A 21,867-nucleotide genomic window follows, 5' to 3' on the forward strand; every position below is an offset into this window, starting at 1 on the left:
TTTATTTTGGAAATGATTAGAAAGTATTCCGGCCATAAATAGTTATTTTTATATTTTTCCTTCTTTTTGAATTATTTCTAAAATACCCTCAGGCATAAATTGATTTTGCATAATCCATTTTTCACCGCATATCTAATCTCATTTTGTAATAGGTTCCTTGATGTTTTTTTTTATTTTGGAAATGATTAGAAAGTATTTCGGCCGTAAATAGTTATTTTTATAGTTTTCCTTCTTTTTGAATTATTTCTAAAATACCCACAGGTATAAATTGATTTTTCATAATCCATTTTTCACCGCATATCTAATCTCATTTTGATGTATTTTGTTTAATTATATTTTAAACATACCTTTCCTTGTTTTTTAAGATTTGTTTAAGAGTTTTAACCCTTTTTAGCTAGGTGGGGACCTACCCAACTCGAGCCAGTTACCAGGACCGGTCTTGAATTATACAGACCCGGCCCAAGGCGAGGTTCGGTGGCCAGTTCGTGCAATCGAATACTGGTCTACGCGTAGAATGAGATATATGTGAGCTTTTAAGACATTCCATCTCAAAATTTTAGCCTCAAAAAGATGCACATCTTAATACCTGCACCTTCTACAACAAGTCGCGTCCTTTCATGGCCATCTCTTCCTTTCAACGCGCTTTTGCCGGACCATTTCAAAGTCCTTTTTTTTTTATTTGGATGTGCGTTTCAAAGACCATTCCTCCTAAAACACGTCCCGAATTTATGTAGTAGCACTACAACTCTTTATATTTTGTTATTATTTGATAATATATGTTTTTTAAAACTACGAGGATCACCAATTTTTTTTTTCTTTTTTTTTTCTTTTTTTTTTTTTTTTTATAAGTTGCCCTTCTATCCGACGATAAAATCGAACAGGCCTTATTTCCACATAACAGTGCCCCATCGGGCGTTATAGATACCGGACAACACTCATGAGGGATTTTATCCAAGGTGAGAAGCCCAAAATGAAATATGATTGTAATCCAAAATGCTCTCCTTTTTTAACTCTTTTTCTTGCCCCAACACACGTTCTTTGACCGTGGACAGAGACGCTGCTCTACGGAAATAATATGCTTTCCTGTCCGGTGTTGTTATTGGTACTCGTAATTTATGAAAAAAATATCATCTTCACTGTCGTTATTGGTATACCTAACTCGTTTATAAAAAAAATGTCACCAAGGAGTTAAAAAAAATTCGAAACTGAGTACGTATATAAATGGCTCCTTATTTAAACGCCACCTCTCCCTCTCTGTCCCCAAAGAGCCATAGACCAAGTGCGGAAAATTTGCAGTCTTCAATGGTTTCCTCAATGGCCACATTTAGACTTCATCTTTCTTTTCTTCTCCCATTATTGCTTATTACTTCTCCCTCTTCAGCACAATCCTTCGCTCTCCAAAACACGAGCATGGCTTCACCAACCCAAATCCTAGCCATGCCTTTTCCTTCCACTTACCCATTCAGAAACATTAGCTTGGGTTCTTTTCTTTCTACAACCCCAACTGGTAGCAATCAGAGTTACTGGCTTTGTCCTTCTGGTAACTTTGCTTTTGGGTTCTACCCTCTCAGTAAGCCTCAAAATTTCATGGTAGGAGTTTGGATGCCCAGAACCCCTGAAAACACACTGATTTGGACTGCAAATCGAGATGATCCTCCTCTTCTCGATGGAACCTCCATCATTCTAACCAGTAATGGCAAACTTTTAGTGAGAAACCAAGGAATCCAAGAAAGACCCATCACAAACAATTCAATTTCAGCAACTTCAGCTGCCTTTTTCGATGATGGCAACTTTGTTCTTTACAGTGACACCAAGGTTATATGGCAGAGCTTTGACATACCAACTGATACTATCATGAGTGGCCAAAGGCTATTAAATGGCTATGAGATCCTCTCTTCTTCTTCTGATACCACCTTCTCCTCTGGTAAATTCAGGCTCAAAATGCAAGACGATGGTAATCTTGTGCTTTACCCGATGAACACCACAGATAGAGGTTATAATTCTTACTGGTCCACTGCAACCTATGGCCGAGGTAACAGTTTAACACTGAATTTAAACTCAGACGGCCACTTATATCTCATGAATTCTTCTGGTTACTTTGTAAAGAACATCACAGAAAGCAAAGATTCAAGCTTTATATATAGGATGACATTAAGTTCTGAGGGTAAGCTTGAATTATATTCTCATGGCCTTGAAAAAAATGGTAGCCTGAATTCCTCTGTCATTTGGTCAGCTGTTGAAGGGTCTTGTGATGTGAAGGGGATATGTGGGGATAATAGCTACTGTATTTTGAAGGCTTTGAAAAAACCAAGTTGTCGATGTGCTCCTGGGTTTAGTGCACCTGGCCCTGAGAGAACATTTCTGGACTGTGCAAGGAGCTTCAAAGATTGGGAATGCGAAGATCGAAAATATAATTTCACCATTGATACTATCGAAAAAGTAATATGGCAAGACCCTGAATACACTGATGATATTGTGACTGAAGATGATTGCAAAGAAACTTGTCTTGACGATTGCACATGCATGGCTGCTTTCTTTGATTATCAAAAGTGTGCTATAATGAAATCCCCTTTGAGATATGGAAAAAGAACTTCTAATTCAGTGAAGGCTTTCTTCAGGGTTCCACACAATGTCACCACTACTGGTTCATCCAATATTTCGCCTCCTCATTTATCACGAAACCCAACTGGTTCGGTTATAGAGAGGGGTTTACATGGGTCTTTCAATAAGTGGTTCCCCATTAGCTTGGCTCTTGGAAGTGGACTTGTGTTATCTTTAGCACTCTCTGGTTTTCTTGCCTACCGATCAAGAATGGGATGGTATTACAGGCTTTCGAGTAACCATTCTCTTAAAAACCAAGTGAATTTGATATCTTTTGCTTATGGCCAGCTTTATGAAGCCACCAGGGGCTTTGCAGAAGCACTAGGAAAAGGTTCATTTGGGACAGTATTCAAAGGGATTTTATGTAACGATGCTGAAGTTGCAGTGAAGAAACTGGAGAAACTAGAAGAAGAAGGAGAGGAGGAGTTTCGAACCGAGGTGAATGTAATTGGTCGAACCCATCACAAGAACCTGGTTCAATTACTTGGTTTTTGTGATGAGGGTTCTCACAGGCTCTTAGTCTATGAGTTTATGAGAAATGGATCTCTTGCAGAGCTCTTATTCAACGAAGAAAACCGACCCAATTGGGAGGACAGAGTGAAGATGGCTCTCGACATAGCTCGAGGACTCCTATACTTGCACGAAGAGTGTGTGACCCAAATTATACATTGTGATATAAAGCCTCAAAATATACTCTTGGATGAGTTTCATACGGCGAAGATATCAGATTTTGGGTTGGCAAAGCTTTTGACGCCTGATCAAACAAGGACCTTAACAGTTGCTCGAGGAACTAGAGGTTATGAGGCCCCGGAATGGCACAGGAATGTTCCTGTCACAGCTAAGGTGGACGTGTATAGCTACGGTGCAATGCTGATGGAGATCATTTGTTGCAGAAAGAGCTTGGTGGTCGATGTCCCTGAAGATGAGATAATACTCTCAGAATGGGTTTACAAATGCTTTCAAGATGGTTGCTTGGAGAAACTGATAACTCCTGAAGAATTGGAGGTTAGAGAGGAGAAGCAGAGACTGGAAAGGATGGTTCTGGTGGCGCTATGGTGTAAACAGGAAGAGCCTACATTGAGGCCATCCATGAAGACGGTGGTTTTAATGTTGGAGGGCACAGTGGAGGTGCAAGTTCCTCCTCATCCTTGCCCCCATTCAGCCCAATCTATGATCTCATGATTTTTAGGTGCAGAAGTGAAGGATAAAAATTTGAGGGAAAAGCACCACTATCGTCCATGGTACACAATAAGGGTGTATATCGTAAGTTCGTATTGAAGGGTGGAGATCGACTGTAGTTAACTGTAATAACGGATGAGTTCCATATTATTGATATCCACCATTTGTCAATGGAATAGATGGTAGATGCTCTTGTGGTGGATTTTCTAGTACTAGAAAATGGAGTATGGTATGATTCCTCAGAATTCTATGGTCTCTTTGTGAACTTCTCTCTTAATGACTTTTGAGAAATCCAGGTTTAATTACTATAGTTTGATAGAGAATGAAATGTACTGATTTCTTTGTATTTTACTCAAATGTATTGAACTCTATTTTCTTAATTTTCCATAGAAAACATCCTTTTGGGAAGTTGATTTCATGCTTTAAGTAGTTGTCCTTAACTAATTATATATGGGGAATGGTTTAATGGTCTAGGCTCATATCGTTTCCTAGAAGCCATTTTGAAAGACATATTGCTAAAAAGATGTGACTTTTATTTTGCTTTAAAGATCAAGGTTTAGTGTGAGTTTAGTAGAAATATCCGACTTGATTTGGCTTAGTTTAGGTGACTCAGGTTTGGTCAGGTGAAGATATAATAACACTAATAATAATAATAATAATTATTATTATTATTAAATTAATACATATTTTTATAAATATTTTATGTAAATATGTCAGTTCAGTTTAACCTCGACTTGAGTTGGGTCCCGGTTGAACGGACATGAACCACACCCTCTTAATCCATTTATAGTTTGGACCCCGACCCGGGTCATGTCGACCCAATGAGTTTGAGACTATTTATCATATTTATAAAGAGGTCACAATTACTCCTAATCATTAGATGTAAATTTTAATGGTTTGGGATAAGTATGAAGTTTCATAAATTTTTTTTTTTTTTTAACTTCGAATATATAGTCAATAACATTCTTGTTACCACCTAATTTGAAATATAGAAGACAAGTAATTGTTATTTCTTTACACAAATAAAAAATAGAAATAGACGGTATGTTTATATACTTATTCAATTAAAAATAGATTAAAATATAAAAGCGGAAGTATCACTCTCGCTGGGTTTATCACCAAGGCGTTGGATGTCACACTAGAATGGTTGCGTAGTCATTCATCTTGACTTGAGATGCTACTAGAGCTAAAGCGATGCACCGTACCCACATGTTGACAAGTGGGGTAATCTTTAATTCAATGAGTCTATGTGGAAATGTGTCCTACTATGTTGACAATTGGGGGAATCATTAATTCTATCAGTGTATGTGGAAATCTGTCTAACTCTTAAAATCTATTTTTGAGATGGATTTTCGGACTCCATTCTTAAAAACATGTAATCTCTAATATGAAGATCATAAATATAAAAAAGTAAATAACTTTTAAATTATAAAAATAATGAATTATGAACAAAACAATTGAATTACTAGTTTCAATTGTTTTTAAATTGACCACCTATTTGCATCCATCTTTAAAATGGATGTTTTTTATATTGAGACCATATATTATAGAAATGCGGTCCAACCCTCACGAAACATTTTTCCAATTGAAAATGATAGCATATTGTACACACCATTTACTTAACAACATTGGCAGCCAAACCACCATTTTTCGAGCTGAAAATGGTTTGATAGGGCTGCAGCCCTATCCAAATCAATAAATCATTGCATCAAAACTCATCAAAAATTGTAGTTTTGACATCAGAAAACCTTCAAATTACTTATTAAAAAAAGAATACCTTCAAATTAATCATCTTGGCCTTGATTGTTATAGCTGTAAATTTTAATTAGGATTTAAAGCTCTAAAAATAACGTATATTGTAACACATTATCTAGACTGTCAATTTTGCCCTAAAAATAAGTGCTCATGAATCTGCAAGATTTGCACTATTTTTTTTAGCTTTAAATTTCGTTGTCGGTATTGGAAGTTAATTTTTAAAGCTATCATGGAGATTTTCAATGCCTAAAATGCTTTTCAGACGAGGATTCAATGTGAGGCTTTACTTTGTTTGCATAAAGCCTAGGCCTTATACCAATTGCATCATTTTAAAGCGTAACTAAATCTAAAGGGTGTGGTTTTGGGAGGCCAAAATAGAATGATCGGGTTGTGTCATTCCTATGCTCAGAATATGTATTTAAGGGACTTTGAGAGGAAAACCCGACACAATATGATCATCCATTATCAAAATTTGACAAACAAGAAATTGGAAGAAAATCAATAACACAACACATAAATTTTACTAGGACCAGACCTAACCAAACCAATGAAGGCATTGGTTTAGTCAAATGGCCGAACCATGCCGGTTCACTGATTAGTCCGTCTTAAGAAATTAAATAATTAATAAAAAAAGTAAAATTAAGAAAAAAATAGCAAAAAATAGAGAAAACTATGGAAAATATAAAATTTAAAAAATAATATAAACAAATATAACTTTACAATTAATCAAAAATACTCATTAACAATACAATAGCTCAAAATTATAAGAAGACATGTTGGATTTGGTGATAGCCAAATCACCATAACCATATTTTCTTCTAAAATATTGAGGTTATTATTGTAAAAATGAAATATAATTTTAAAAAGCAAGAAAGTGATTTTTACATAAAAGAATAAAAAAAAATATAATATTTATTTTTTTTTAAAGTCACCTTTTTAAGATTATGGGAATGGATCTCCAATATGAAGATGAGACTCCAAAAAAGAGAGAGACATAACATCTCGTAGAGACAGTATTCCCATGAGTTTAAAGTTAATAAGGCTATTGTATGGATTTTTGGAAGTTTCGTTCCGGTTCCTTTTAGGATATGCATGCGTCATATTTTCGTACTCCTTAGGGGACATGCTAGGTTTGCTATCCATCGGACAAAAGACCCTTATAAATGATAACCTCATAAGTGGTAAAAGTTATTGTGTTCCATAAGAATATTTGTTTGGAAGTTGATCATGCACTTTTATCAATAAAATATCTTAAAAAAATCTTTTATAAGAAGAAATCCTATTGTGCGTGTGCTGTTGTGGGTGCATGTTGTTTATTTACTCCTTCTTATAAAAGATATTTTTTAGATATTTTATTGATACAATTTATGATTCACTTCCAAGCCAATATTCTTATTGAACACGATAAACTTTTACCATTTATAAGTGACTTTTGTATGATAGATCGCATACCTAGCATGTACCCTTAGGAGTACGAAAAATATGAGCCCTGCATGTTCTAGTTAGTCTCAATAATAAAAATAAATAAATAAATAAATCAACAACTTATTCGGATCGATCCTTAAAAGCACACGATGAACTTAAGGTTTCATATCAAAACTTATATACCACGCCATCCGGTGCCAGGCTACCTTGAAAGTCCTCTTAGTGAATCTCTTTCACCAATTTTCCATCATTTTCTCTAACAGTCGTTCAACCATAGTTTTGTTAAGGTAAGTCAAAAATAATATGTAAAACCACAGATAATGTATTGGATAAGAATACATCAAGTGGCTCGTATCCATAAAACATAATCTAACTGTTGTTAGGACCAGTGGTTTAAAAAACGGATCGGTGCCCCGGATCGGGCACCCCAAAAACCCATCCGGATCAGTGAATCGACGATCCGGATTGGGAATCGACCGAATCGGTCGGAATAAACCTTAAAAAATCTAAAAAATAAAATAAAATTTATTATAAATATTGTTTTTTTCGGATTCCAATAAGAAATAGGAGTACTACATTATTAACTTTCATTTTTTTCATCAATATACGAATATTGAGATGTTCTTCCCTATATGAACTTATGTTAACCATTAAATTTACATCACATAAAAGAAAACTCATAGAATTATCATAGATGAAGTATATAATCATACATGGACTACAATAAATAATGGATTAAATCAATAAAAAAAAAGCCACCAAAATCTCGAATTGGCGGAAAACCCTAATCTGCTAAAAAAAACTCAAATTACTACAACCTAACTACCAATACTCCATGATTATTACAACCAAACTAACTATAATATCATATATTGGAATTGAAATTGTTGGTTTACATTTTATAATTATTTTATTACACAAATAATAATAAATCAAAAATATCTTATAATATCACCTAATTTAAAATGTATTATTGACAATTGTAAAAAAAATAACACATTACATGATTTATAATGTAAAAATTAATAAATAAAATAAAAGATTGGGTTATCAATGTAGAAATTATTAGAATACGTGCCAATTTTCGAAATAACACTTTAATTTTTCAAAATTTTAATTTTTTAGGTTTCAAGAATAAATTTAGTGTAAGAGATTGTTAGTAGAGAGAGAGAGATTTCAGGTGGCCTCATATGAAACCTATCTTTAAATTAGTATTCTTAAATTTATGTTAAAGATCATCATGTTATAAAAATTAAAAATATAATTAGACCATTTATTCCTAGGATGTATTAAGAAATACTTGTTGTATTAAGAAATATCTTTTATTTTTTTTATAAGAAATACTTGTTTTATTACTTTTTATTTTTTTTTATAAGAAAAATATGATACTTGTTGTATTACCATTTATTTATTTTGACAAAAACATAAGAAAATGTTGTGCTACATTTTCTTTTTTGCTTGTTGTATTACATTTCTTCTTCTTTTTTTGACAACAAAAATAAGAAAAATGATGCTACCAAAGTACTTTTTACTTTTTTATACTTTTTATTTTATTTTTTGACGAGAAATACTTGTTATATTACCTTTTAATACTTGTTATATTGCCTTTAGTTTTTTGACACGAAAATAAAAAAATATTGTATTATCTTTTTTTTAAATAAAAAAACCTTTTGTTTTTTATTTTTTTTGACAACATTATTTTCTTTTTTGACAATATTATTTTCTTCCTTTTAGTGGACAAAAATTAATTGGATTTTCTTCCTTTTAGACAAGGAAAATAAGTTGGATGGCCCCCAAGGGGCTCAAAGTTGAGATGTCCAAGAAGAAATTATGAGTAATAACCAACTATACCACATAATAATAGTGTATTTTGAATTGCCGTCTAAACATTATAATGATTTTGTGGGAATTATCCCACATCGAAGCTTTAATGCAAGACTGCATGGTATAAATGCTTCTGTCGGGCCATCAAAAAGCGCATCACTGCATGTGAAGATCATGTGCCTGACGTGTATGATTGGCATCATGGGCATCAAATATGCCCTTCAATTTCAAATAAATTTCAGACTTTCAATTTCAAATAAATTTCAGACTTCCAATTTCAAATAAATTCTCAGTCCGGTTTGACTCGGCAAGTTTTCAAACGCTAGTTAGGGACACGTCCCACATTATTAATGTCGACTTGTTTTCTACAAGGATATCCTCTTTTACAAACATAAATCTACAAATCTCGCTCTGATGGTATTGTTGTCCCAATAAAAATAATAATAAATAAATAAAATTGAATCGATAAACAACTTAATAATGTAGACTTGTTTTCTACAAGGATGTCCTATTTTACAAACATAAATCTACAAATCTCGCTTTAATACTATTGTTAGTCCCAATGAAAATAATAATAAATAAATAAATTTGAAATCGATAAATAACTTACTCATATATATCCGTAAATCACACAATGAATCTAAAGTTCCATATCAAATCCTATAGACCAAGTCATCCGGTAACATGCTACCTTGAGAGTCGTCTTGATGAATCTCCTTCACCTCTTTTCTATCATTCTCTCTATCTCTTACTTGAAGGGTTAACCTCTTTTTATAGAGAACCATATTTTGTAACTCTCATATTCATGGTTTATAGGAGTTGACATACAAGTATAACTCTTACCTTAATTTCCTCAAGTGCAGCCAATTAGGATTAACAAGTTGTCACCAAACTGTTAATCGTATGCAATATGTTAAACATGTCATTAGCACACTAATGACTCTCATAATACGATGTCATCCAAGCATTCCTACAACTTACTAAAAGATATTTAGAAATTAAATAATTTTATATATTTGTAATATAGAAAAATTCTTACAAAAAATTCAAACACATCAGTGGGTTTTCCCTCCAATGCAACATCCTATAAAAACTTCAAAATAGATCCTAGTATATGGCATTGTCTCATGTCAACCACATAGGATTTCACAAATACTATACAATATAGTTTTGTATCACTATTGAAAAATAAATTCCTTAGATAAAAGGTCCTTCTAGGCCATATTTCCAACAGTTCTAACAGTAACTGGAGCCAAACATGCAAAGGTTACAAAGGGAACTCACGCGATCTTTGGAGGTTTGGCGTTCCTATTAGAGCATGCAGGCCTCAAATTTTTGTACTCCCGAGGGTACATGCTAGGTATGCGATCTATCAGACAAAAGCTTGTTTGTTTATTCCCTCTTGTAAATGATCTCTTTTAAAGATATTTTATTGAAAAAATTTATAATCCACTTCCAAACAAATACTTTTATGAGTGTGATTTGTATAGAGCCGAGGCTCTAAATAATCAAAGTAAAGTGCACCTTCAAATAGTGTCTGGTTTCAATCCTGAGCCTTAAAATATATTTCATCTTTAATTATAAAATTTAAGGCTTAAAAAATAGTGCAGATCAAGCATATCTATGAGAACTTGAAAATCTTGAAAATTGTTGGTCCACAAAATGCATTATAAGATATACTATTTCTAAAACTTGAAATCAATTTTTTCTCATGTCCATGCATTTTGATGTCAAGGTGGTCAATTTGCGGATATTTGAGCATCAAAGGTGGGTTTTAATTTCATATTTTAAAGCCTCAGCTATATATAAACTTTTTCCTAATTTTTATTGATATAAAGTAAACTTTTACCATTTATAAGGATCTTTTGTTGATAAATCGCGTGCGTAGCATATACCCTTAGGAGTACGAAAAATATGAGGCATGTTCCTACAAAAACCTACAACCAAACATCCTAAGATGACGCGTGGCTCGGAAGGTTCAAATTGAATTTTTTTTTGGGGGCGATTGATTATTGAGATGAAGAGAGTGTGTATGCAAAATTTGACGTCATACAAATACAATAAACATGGTTTTTTAGAAGTGTCGTTGCATTATACTATGATACAACCGTTGCATTGGATCATTACTCATATATAATGCAATGATCCAATGCAACGGTTGTATTATAGTATAATACAACAACACTTCTTAAAAATCATATTTGTGGTATTTGTATGACTTCAAATTTTACACACATACTCTCTTCATCTCAATAATCAATCCCCCCCAAAAACAAGGTTCAATTTGAATCCTAGATATGGTCAAAATGAGTTCCCTCCAAAAACAAATCTAAACCATTCAGTTTGTGAATTTCAAGATCTTAGCCTTTATAAAGTCAAAATCATTATTTTTCTTGTTTAACATTGTTCATCTAATGATAATAAAGCCATCCAAGAAATTTGGAAATGAAAAAAATCCTTCTAAGACCTAGATCTAAGCATCTCACCAAAATGAATGGCCTATGTTAATTGGGCTACAATAATATTTTATAGGTTCTGTTTTAAATTTTTTCTTTCTTTGTGATTGTTCATTAGAATGAAAAGAGTGTATGTTTCAAATTTTGGATCAAACAAATGACCTTAAGATGTTTTTTAAAGTTGTTGCATTATATTACTATATAACTGTTGCATGGTTTTTTAAGAGTGCATATGCATAACGGGGTTGGCCCTGTCTTGGCCTAGCCTAGGCCCGGCCCTTAAGACACATTTTGCGGCCCAGGCCCTAGTTTTTTAGGGCCAAGCTGACCAAGACGGGCCACCTGACCCATTGCCATCCCTATACGGGGGATCTGGGTTGATACCACATATTTTCGGAACCAGTTCAATCACGGCCAAACTCCAATCCCGATTTCTCCCTATCCATGTTCCTCAATCTCAATCGCTCGGTTTTGAAAGACTTGGGAGGAACCAAGTAGACACACATGGTGAGAGATATACATTAATCTCTCTATTATATATTTGGGGAATGATTTCATGCAACGGTTGTATAGTAGTATAATGCAACCTTCTTCAATAACCATGTTAGAGACATTTGGTTGAGACAAATTTTTAAATGTACACTCTTTTCATTCTGAAGAATAATCACAAAAAAAGAAATTTCGAAAAATTCTCTATAAAGTTTTCATTCTAGCCCAATTAATATAACCCATTCATTTTATTGAGATGGTTAGATATAGGCCTCAAAAGGATTTTTTTATTTCCAAATTTTTTATATAGTGTTATCATCATTAGATTAATAATGCTAAAAAAGAAAAAAGTGATTTTGAATTTGTTAAGGCTTAGATCGTAAAATTCACCAAATGGATGGTCGAGATTCATTGTTGGATGGGTACTAATTTTGACCATATCTAGGGTGCAAATTGAAAAGCAAATTTTGTAGGATTTGATTACGAGGATGAAGAGAATGTGTGTGCAAAATTTACGGTCATTCAAATGCCAAAAATATGGTTTTCTAGAGGTGTGGTTGCATTATACTACTATACAACCGTTGCATTAGATCATTTCCCATATATATATATATATATATATATATATATATATATATATATATATATATATATATATATGAAAAAGTTTATATAAGGTTGCAACCTTAAATATGGAATCACAGATGCACCTCAAAGATGTTGTTTTAATATTGAAAAAACCTCTAATTGATCACCTCGACATCGAGATATATGAATATGAAAATATATATATATATATATTTTGAGTCCTAAAAATAGTTCATCTTACAATATATTATTTGGACCATCCATTTTCAATATTTTCATATGTTTATAGGTCTACTTGATTTTAACTATTTTTTTAATTTAAAATTTTATAATTACATATGAAAATATCTTTTGAGATATTCTTAAGAATAATTTTACCAAAATTATATGTTATGATAAAATTTAGATGTGCACCTTAATTGGATTGTTTAAGGTTGCAACCTTATAGAAACCGCACCCCTATATATATATATATATATATATATATATATATATATATATATATATATATATATATATATATAACCATATTATATCCATTTGTTTGATACAAATTTTGAAATATACACTCTTTTCATTCTAATGAACAATTACAAAAAAGAAAAATTTGAAAACACAACCTAAAAAGTGTTTTTTTCGCCCAATTAACATAGACCGTTCAGTTTGGTGAGACGCTTAGATCTAAGCTTTATAGGGTTTGGTTTCATTTCTAATTTTTTTGGATGGATTTATTGTCATTAGATGAACAATGTTAAAACAAAAACAAAAAAAAAATTATTTTGAGTTTATAAAGGCTAAGATCTTGAAATTTACCAAGTGAATAATCTAGATTCGTTTTTTGTGGGGACTCATTTTGACCATATCTAAGGTCCAAATTAAACTTTGTTTTTTTAGATTGATTATTGATATGAGGAGAGTGTGATTATATATATGAAAAACACTACGTAATGCCTATAGGCGAAAATGAATAGTGATGTCGCCTACCCCCATCACCGCCCAAAGTTCATCACGAGGTCATGATTATCTGGTAGTGTTTCATTTTTCATTTTTTATTTTTTTTCTACATATCAGAATGATATGAAATTTGGAGCATATTCATCAAAAATATAATAATATTAAAAAAATAAAAAACAAATATTTTACATGAAAACAATTGACCAAAATACCCTTAAAAATGTTTGACGGTATTTTGGTCAATTTATTTTTGTGGATATTTTTTTTTATATTTTTATTAGATGCGCATTAGTAAGATGTACATAACTTCCAAATTTTAGATCATTCTGATTTATAGAAAAAAAAAAAAATACAATCGAAGAACTGTGACCACCCGATGAAATTTAGACGGTGATGCGGGTAGGTGAATTCACTATTCATTTTCGCCTATAAGCGCTGGGAAGAATTTTCCTATATATCTTCCCAACCCCTATAGGCGAAAATGAATAGTGATTTCGCCTACCCTCATCACCATCCAAATTTCATCACACGGTCAAATTGTCTGGTTGTGTTTTAATTTTTTTTAAAAAAAAAAATCTAAATAAATTTAAATTTGGAGCGTGTGTATATCCTAGTGAGGCGCACCTAATAAAAATATGAAAAAAATAATTTGTAAAATATAAATTGGGCAAACTAACCTTGAAACGTTACGGGGCTATTTTGGTCAATATATTTTGTGAATTATTTGTTCCATATTTTGATTAGGTGCGCCTCACTAAGATATACACACACTCTAAATTTTAGATCATTTCAATTAATAAAAAAATGAAAATTAAAATACTACTAGACAACTATGACCATGAGATGAAGTTGGAAGGGTGATGAGGGCAGGCGAAATCACTGTTCATTTTTACTGATAGGCGTTTTGTAGTATCTTCCATATATATATATATATATATATATATATATATATATATATATATATATATATATATATATATAAAAGATGGAATTAGCCCACTAGCTCATATGAACATATAAGCCCAATGGCCCAGATTGAATTTAGGCCGATCTAACGATCACGGATGTTCGTTAGTGCTTGAATTTTATTTTTTTCTACACATCCAAATCACTTGAAATTTTAGGTGTGTGTTCTTCTCATCAAGTCGCACCTAATAAAAATATATATAAAAAAATTTATTCGTGAAAAACAAAATGACCAAAATACCTCCTGAAACTTTTTGAAGGTATTTTGGTCAATTTATTTTATGTAAAATATTTTTTGAAGATTCACCTAATTTTTATGAACACACGGCTAAACTTTCAAGTTATTTGGATTTTTAGAACAAATAAAAGTAAAATTCAAACACTTCTAGACATCCGTGATCATCAGATCGTCCGAAAATCAATCTGGGACGTTGGGCTCATATGTTTATATGAGCTAATAGGCTAATCCCATCTTTTCCCACATACACACGCACCCATATATATATATATATATATATATATATATATATATATATATATATATATATATATATATATCAAAAAGAAAACTAATCAAAAAATTTTCTCCCAATACAAAGAGGAAAAGTAAACTCCCAGTATGCTATAAGTGTGGTAAAGTAGGACATTATAAACACCAATGTAAATTAAAAAAGAAAATAGACTCATTAAATATAGATGATTCAATTAAAGCAAAATTAAAAAGTATAATATCATATGATTCTTCCTCCTCTACTTCTAGTAGTTCTTATACTGAAGAAATAGATAGTAATGATCTTGATTTTATAGGTTCAGATAGTTCTTCTACCAATACTGAGACTACTACAGAATCATCAGAAGATTGTAGTTGTCCTTTACCTCAACATAATGTTCACACACTCACACAGGAAGATAATTTTATATTAGACATTATAGATAAAATAACTGATCCCGAAGAAAAAAGAGCTATCATCACCAATGAACAATGGCTAATAATTCTTTTTTCACCATTGAATAATTTAATTGAGTAGAATTCCAAGCCTTTGAAGTATATCGTATTAATTGTTCTTTGGTATCTACTTGTTGTTTGAGTATACCACCAAGTCCTTTATCAGAGGCATCACATTCGATTATTTTGAAAGCAGTGGGATGAGGAAGAGAAAGGCATTCAAGGGTTTTTACCTTACTCTTTATTACCTTTATTGCTTGAGTATGGATATCAGACCAAGGAGGAGGATTCTTCTTGAGTCTATCATATAATGGTTTAGAATCCAAAGCAAGGTTAGGATAAAAATCACTTACGTAATTAAGGCATCCTAAAAACCTTTGTAATTCGGTTTTATCAAGAATCTTATCAGGAAATTTATCAGCAAAAGCTATAAATCTATCTATTGGAATAATGGTGCCATGATGTATCATATGTCCTAAGAATCTGATATTGGTTTTGAAAAGTGTAATCTTTTTGGCAGAAACCACTAAGCCTGCTTGGCTAACCGCATAGATAAATGTATTTATGTGTTTAATGTGTTGATCGATTGATTCAGAGAATATTAGAACATCATCAATATTTTTTGAAATTCTGATGGTGCATTTTTTAATCCAAAAGGCATTACATTCCATTCGTATTGTCCAAAGGGAACATTGAATGCAGTCTTGTATTTATCTTGTTCCTGGATTTGGATTTGCCAATATCCTGATTTCATATCAAATTTTGAAAATATGCAAGCTTGGGCAACTCTGTCTAATAAATCTTTTTTATTAGGTATTGGATATCTAATCCATTGTAATACTTTATTTAATGGTCAATATTACCAAAAACAAATCAAAATCACCCATTATCAAAAATCCAGATGAATATAATTTCTCTGCTATTATCAAAAGAGTAAGTGATCAACATACTTCTCAAAAAGAACCTACAATATCTGATCTCAAAAAAGAGATCAAAGAAATAAAATCCGAAATAGTACAATTAAAAGGAAGAATTCAAATATTAGAATTACAACAAATGTCTCAACAAGATTCTGAGACAGATGAAATAGAATTCAATGATTTGATAACAGATAACCCAATAGAAACCACTGGTCCCATAGAGACTAGTGAAATACCAGAATTGGGTGATGATAGCTCTTTTTTCTTCGGGATCAGTTATTTTATCTATAATGTCTAATATAAAATTATCTTCCTGTGTGAGTGTGTGAACATTATGTTGAGGTAAAGGACAACTACAATCTTCTGATGATTCTGTAGTAGTCTCAGTATTGGTAGAAGAACTATCTGAACCTATAAAATCAAGATCATTACTATCTATTTCTTCAGTATAAGAACTACTAGAAGTAGAGGAGGAAGAATCATATGATATTATACTTTTAAATTTTGCTTTAATTGAATCATCTATATTTAATGAGTCTATTTTCTTTTTTAATTTACATTGGTGTTTATAATGTCCTACTTTACCACACTTATAGCATACTGGGAGTTTACTTTTCCTCTTTGTATTGGGAGAAAATTTTTTGATTAGTTTTCTTTTTGATTTTTTATAATATTCCTTATCCTTATTTTTCTTTTTGGCTTTAATATATTTTTCTTTCTTGTATTTTTTCTTTTTCTTTTTGACATAGTCAGGCATATTTTTTCTATCTAAGTAATATCCAAATTGTTCACAAAAGTCTCCAAGTTCTTTTTTCTTGGTGAGCTTTTGTTTGTCTATTTGTCTCTTTAATTTCATATCAGTACAGAGGGCTAAGCCTTCTGCACATATTTCTGCGGAGAGTTCCCCGAGTGTATATGATGAATATACTATTATTCCATTGTGTTTTTTGCGAAGTCTTTCTTTGACTTTTTCCGCAAATAAATATGGAAGACCAGCTATGAATTTTTCCTTCCAATGGTCTAGCTGGCAATCTTCACGTATTAAAAGCCTTGAAAAGAATACATCTTTATACCATTTATAATGAGAAAGGGTAGGACAGCGTAAATTAGATAGCAAGTCTTCTGATCTTGCTGCAAGCAATGAAGTACTGCCTACAAAATGTAAGGTAATTGTGTATATCAAGGTATTAACAGCATCGCTTTCTGTATATATAACTTCTTGGTTTTGTTCATTTCTTCCAGTCCATTGTCTAGTATTGTTTAAAATCCTTTGTTTGGTGTCATCATCCACATAGAAATCCCACCATCCTCTTAACCATCCTGTAAATCCATTTACTATTGCTTTGGCAACTTCTTGATCATGGTTGCCTGCCATTTTATTTGCAGAGGCATACATGGTCATATGTCTCATGACATCTAGTATTTTTAGTTCAGATAGACCATCTATCTGCCAATTGACTATAGATCTTCCAGAATAAGATACTGCCTGTTGAATTGAATCTTCTTCCATTTGAATGTCAACAGGAGTAGGTCTCTTATGATAGGGTAAGGCTGTTATGGGTTTCCAGTATTTCCCATAAGCTATTTTATTAATGGAATCCATTAGAGGTGTAGTATCCATAAAAGCTTTTTCTTGATTTTGGATTGTATCTTCTATTATAGGTTCTTCTTCTGTGAGCATCATAGTTTCATGCTCCGGTATGACAGCTTTACCTTTGTCAGATGACTCAGGTATCTGTGAAGTGATGGTAGATGGAGGAATATGGATTTGAGGTGAAGGTACTCCTTTTAAATCTAGTTGGGATAATTTGGAGATTAATTGATCCATAAGGGATTTATTATTTTCTCCAATGTGGAATTTATTCTTATTTAACTCAGGTGGTGGTTTAAATAATACTGATTTAGGAATGGGAGATATAGTAGGTTTTTCCTTGGATACTATTCTTTCTATTCTTTCAGTTTGCTTTCCAAGGGATTGTAGATATAGGTTTGTATAATTATTTTGTTCTACAATATGGGGTATGTACTCTTGTTTTTTATTGATTTCTTTAGGTATGGCTTTATATGGTGTAGCCACTATATCATAGAAGGAGGCAGAATGTACAGGCTCATTTTTCTTTGGAATGCCTGTTTTGAGGATAATACTTTTCTCCGGTGGATGAATACTAGCAGTTGTAGTACCATCAGTACTTATATATGTTTTTTCTTCTATGGTTTGAATTTTTTGAATTTTTTCAAAAGAGGGAATGGTAATATTTTTTTCTAAACATAGATCTTTTAACCAATGAAAAAATCCTATATTTAGTCTTTCTTTATGTAAAAATTTATTATATTTTTTATGTAGTAATTCCATTAATCTAGGTGGTTGGAATCTCTGTAAATACCATTCTCGAATATTTTTATGTTCTTCTGATAAATAATCTTTTTTAATAAAAGCTTTATTTATTTTTCTTTGTTTCCTTTCTAGCTTGGAGGCTAGATAGGCTGCTATATATTCTTCTGAATATTGAGTCGGATCATCTTCTTCAAGTTGTAAAGTACAAACTTGAAAGTCATATAATTCTTCTATACTGGGTTCAGTATTAGAAGTTGTAGGATGAGATGATGTATATGTTGGGATTACAATATTATCTCTGGTTCTATGTGTTCCTTGGAATTGTATTTCTGAATTGGATGAACTTATTTGACTATTGGATGAAGATGGATGACTATGACTAGGAGGAGGTGGTAATATAATAACATTTGGGTTGTGAGAAATTGATTTTCTACTTGGTATATTTTGTTTAGAATTTCTCTTCCTGTTTATCTCAATATCATCTTGTGTTCGTGTATTTGTATTTTGGAATTGTATTTCTACATTTCCATCTGTATGTTCTATGATATGATTAGGAATGAACTGTTGAGGAATTTCTTGTGGTTGGTTGGCATTTTGTAATGCCCATGATTGAGGTAGAATTATATCTGACCATTTTATAGTCTTTGGGACTATCATATTGGATTTGTCTATATTTGTTTGGAACAAAATTGTTTGATCTTTTTGATCAAGTTTCAAGGTATTGGGACTTAATGTATTCATAACTTTATAGTATATTCGATAAACTATGGCAAGATTTTGTGATCCATGGATCATATTAAAACCATGTGTTTTAAGATTTATTGTTAATATATCTAAGATATTGGGGTCTGTTAAAGAAACAGAAAAGTTAGGAAAACAGTTAAACATTTTCTCACCCGAGAATTTTTGCAGGGGCGGCCACACTGACGCCAACGACGAAGAACCACTTTCACTTGCACTTCAATTATTCAAAGATAATATCTCTGATAAGGATCTTTCATCCTTAAATATGGGTTCCCGAAGCAATACTCGTCGGGGAAAACAACCCATGAATTCTTTAGTCCCATATGAAGGGGAACCCTTACCCCTGAATATCCGCTCACCATCTCAATCACCAGTACATCAAATCACCTACCCAGAGGCTCGTACTTCAACTCCTACTTTTTCACCTGCCCAATCCAAGTCCACTCTTCCAACCAATACTCCCAGATCTGAATACATTGAAAGAGCCTTCCTAATAGATATTTCCATAGAACATCAGCAGGTTCATATGGACCCAAGCAAGCTCGCACCATTATATCTATTAAATCATCTTAATCCTATCAATGGGGTTAAGACCAGAGAATATTATGAAGCAATTCTAATGGAAACAGGATCCATCTCTGTTGTCCATTATTTCCAACAAAACACCAGAATCATAGCCTATTCAAAGGTGCAAATAAAAAAGCTTCTTCCTTATACTGAGTGGGGTTCTAATCCCGCACATGGGAAGAAATTACAAAATTCTGATTTTTCTTACAAATATTTCAAATACGCTGAGTATATAGAAGCTTGGCATAAATTTTTCTACTACCAAAACCCCAACAATACTCATAGCTGGTATTTACAGTTCCGGCTACCAATTTTCGAAAGATTCCCCACCTGGTTTCAAAACTGGTTTTTTGTGTGGGGATCAACTGCTATGATTTTACCTCCTGCCTTCAAGGATTTGCAGGAACAATTTATACAATACAATAATACCAATAATACAGTTGATACTCACCTTTACTTCATGGCCCTATACCAAATCCCTTGGATTATGAAATGGGATTATACTATCTCCCCTAATACTTCAAATGATTATACTTATATCCCTCGTTTGGGAAAGACTATCTCTGTCAAATGGTGGGATATCTTCCAAATGGATCTCACTAAAGCCACCCCAAAGAGAATACCTCCTGAATCACCTATATACCAGAAAAACCCAAATACTCCAAACACTTCATTTGACTTTCCTACTTATTTAAGGAACATGCTTCAAACCAACCCCCATGCTTCCAAGGACGAACTTGAAAAACAAATGAAAGAGATATTTGCTGAAGCAGGAAGAAAACCGACATCTTCCGAAGAAACAGTTCAGTCCTCTCCACTCCACACCAATAGGTATCTTCAGCTCAGTCAAAAGGATCCAGAAGAAACAGATCCAGACAGATCCAGAAGAAGATGATCCAGATGAGTTTAGCCAGAGACCATAATCATCACCTTGCAAAAAGAAAGATAATATGGGTCCTACCACCAAAAGAAGGACACTCATTGTAATAAGGCCAACAGAGCCGAAATAGTTTACTTTACTTTTTACTTTACCTTTATTTTACTTTTTACAGCATCCTCCTATGCTCATGTTTTGTCCACTAGCACTTTTGTCATACCACCGACACTTCCTTTTGTCGTTTTGCCATAAACATCTGGGCCCCTCTCTTTTGTCCATATGCACCAAAGATTCCCTCCTCTTTTGTCCACATATTCTCTCTCTCCTTTTTAGCTGCCAGCTGTTTTTCCATCATACCCCACTGGCCGACAAAAGCATCTGCTTCATTTGTCTTTTTGCCAGCTGCTTTCCTCCACCGACAAAGCTATCTTGTCCTCCTCTCCTTTTGCCAGCTGTTTTCCTCCACCGACAAAGCCATCTTGTCCTCTTCTCACCTAATGGCCAGCTGTAAAGCCAAAGGAATCTCCCAAGACTCCTATAAGAAGGAAGCACCTCCTTCATTCGAGGTAGGGCCTCACTCCTCTCCTCTTCCGGAGCCAAACCTTTCCCTTACCGGAAGCCTCTCAGCCTACCTGAAGCCTCTCAGCCTACCTGAAGCCTCTCAACCTACCTGAAGCCTCTCAACCTATCTGAAAACTTTCCGATGACCTCAAACCTCTGAAAACTTTCCGATAACCTCAGACACCTGAAAACTTCAACCTCAGACCACCTGTAACCTCAGACCGCCTGTAACCTCAGACCTCAGACCACCTGAACCTCTGCACCTCAGACCACCTGAACCTCTGCACCTCTGCTCTGCATCTGTGCACCTCTGATCTACACCTGCATCCGAACCCTGCAATTGTTCCCATTCACAGCTATCATTGCCCTCATAGCTGGACCAGGTTCTCTCTCTCCTCACTCTTAATGTGTGATTGCAATATCAATAATTTGCCTTCTTACTGTCCTCCCCACTGGAAACTCTTTTCCAGTTACTGTATATGCACCCAGTAAGTCTTATGCTCCCTTTTCCGTTTATGCATTTCTAGTTTTATTTCCTGCTTTCCTGTTTTTATTTCCTCTGTAATATTTTCTTGTAATCTTCCCTGTAAATGATAATAAAATGCTAGTGTGATTTTCTGAAAAAATTCCATGCAGTTTAAAATCTTATTTAATATTAAACTAGGTGATATTAGTTATGC

At 33.1% G+C, this 21,867-nt stretch overlaps 1 protein-coding gene across 1 annotated transcript; it reads left to right on the forward strand.

Annotated features, from left to right (window-relative positions):
• The first annotated feature begins 1,173 nt into the window (after positions 1–1,173).
• LOC18444350 (G-type lectin S-receptor-like serine/threonine-protein kinase RLK1) lies at positions 1,174–4,174 on the forward strand. Its single transcript, XM_006854523.4, has one exon. It carries the CDS (start codon positions 1,222–1,224, stop codon positions 3,781–3,783), a length of 2,562 nt encoding a protein of 853 aa, XP_006854585.4. The 5' UTR covers positions 1,174–1,221; the 3' UTR covers positions 3,784–4,174.
• Positions 4,175–21,867: the final 17,693 nt, after the last annotated feature.

Source organism: Amborella trichopoda, chromosome 11, assembly GCF_054954075.1.
Source record: "Amborella trichopoda isolate Santa Cruz 75 chromosome 11, AtrichopodaSantaCruz75HAP2 v2.0, whole genome shotgun sequence".
In the NCBI taxonomy this organism is placed as follows: Eukaryota; Viridiplantae; Streptophyta; class Magnoliopsida; order Amborellales; family Amborellaceae; genus Amborella; species Amborella trichopoda.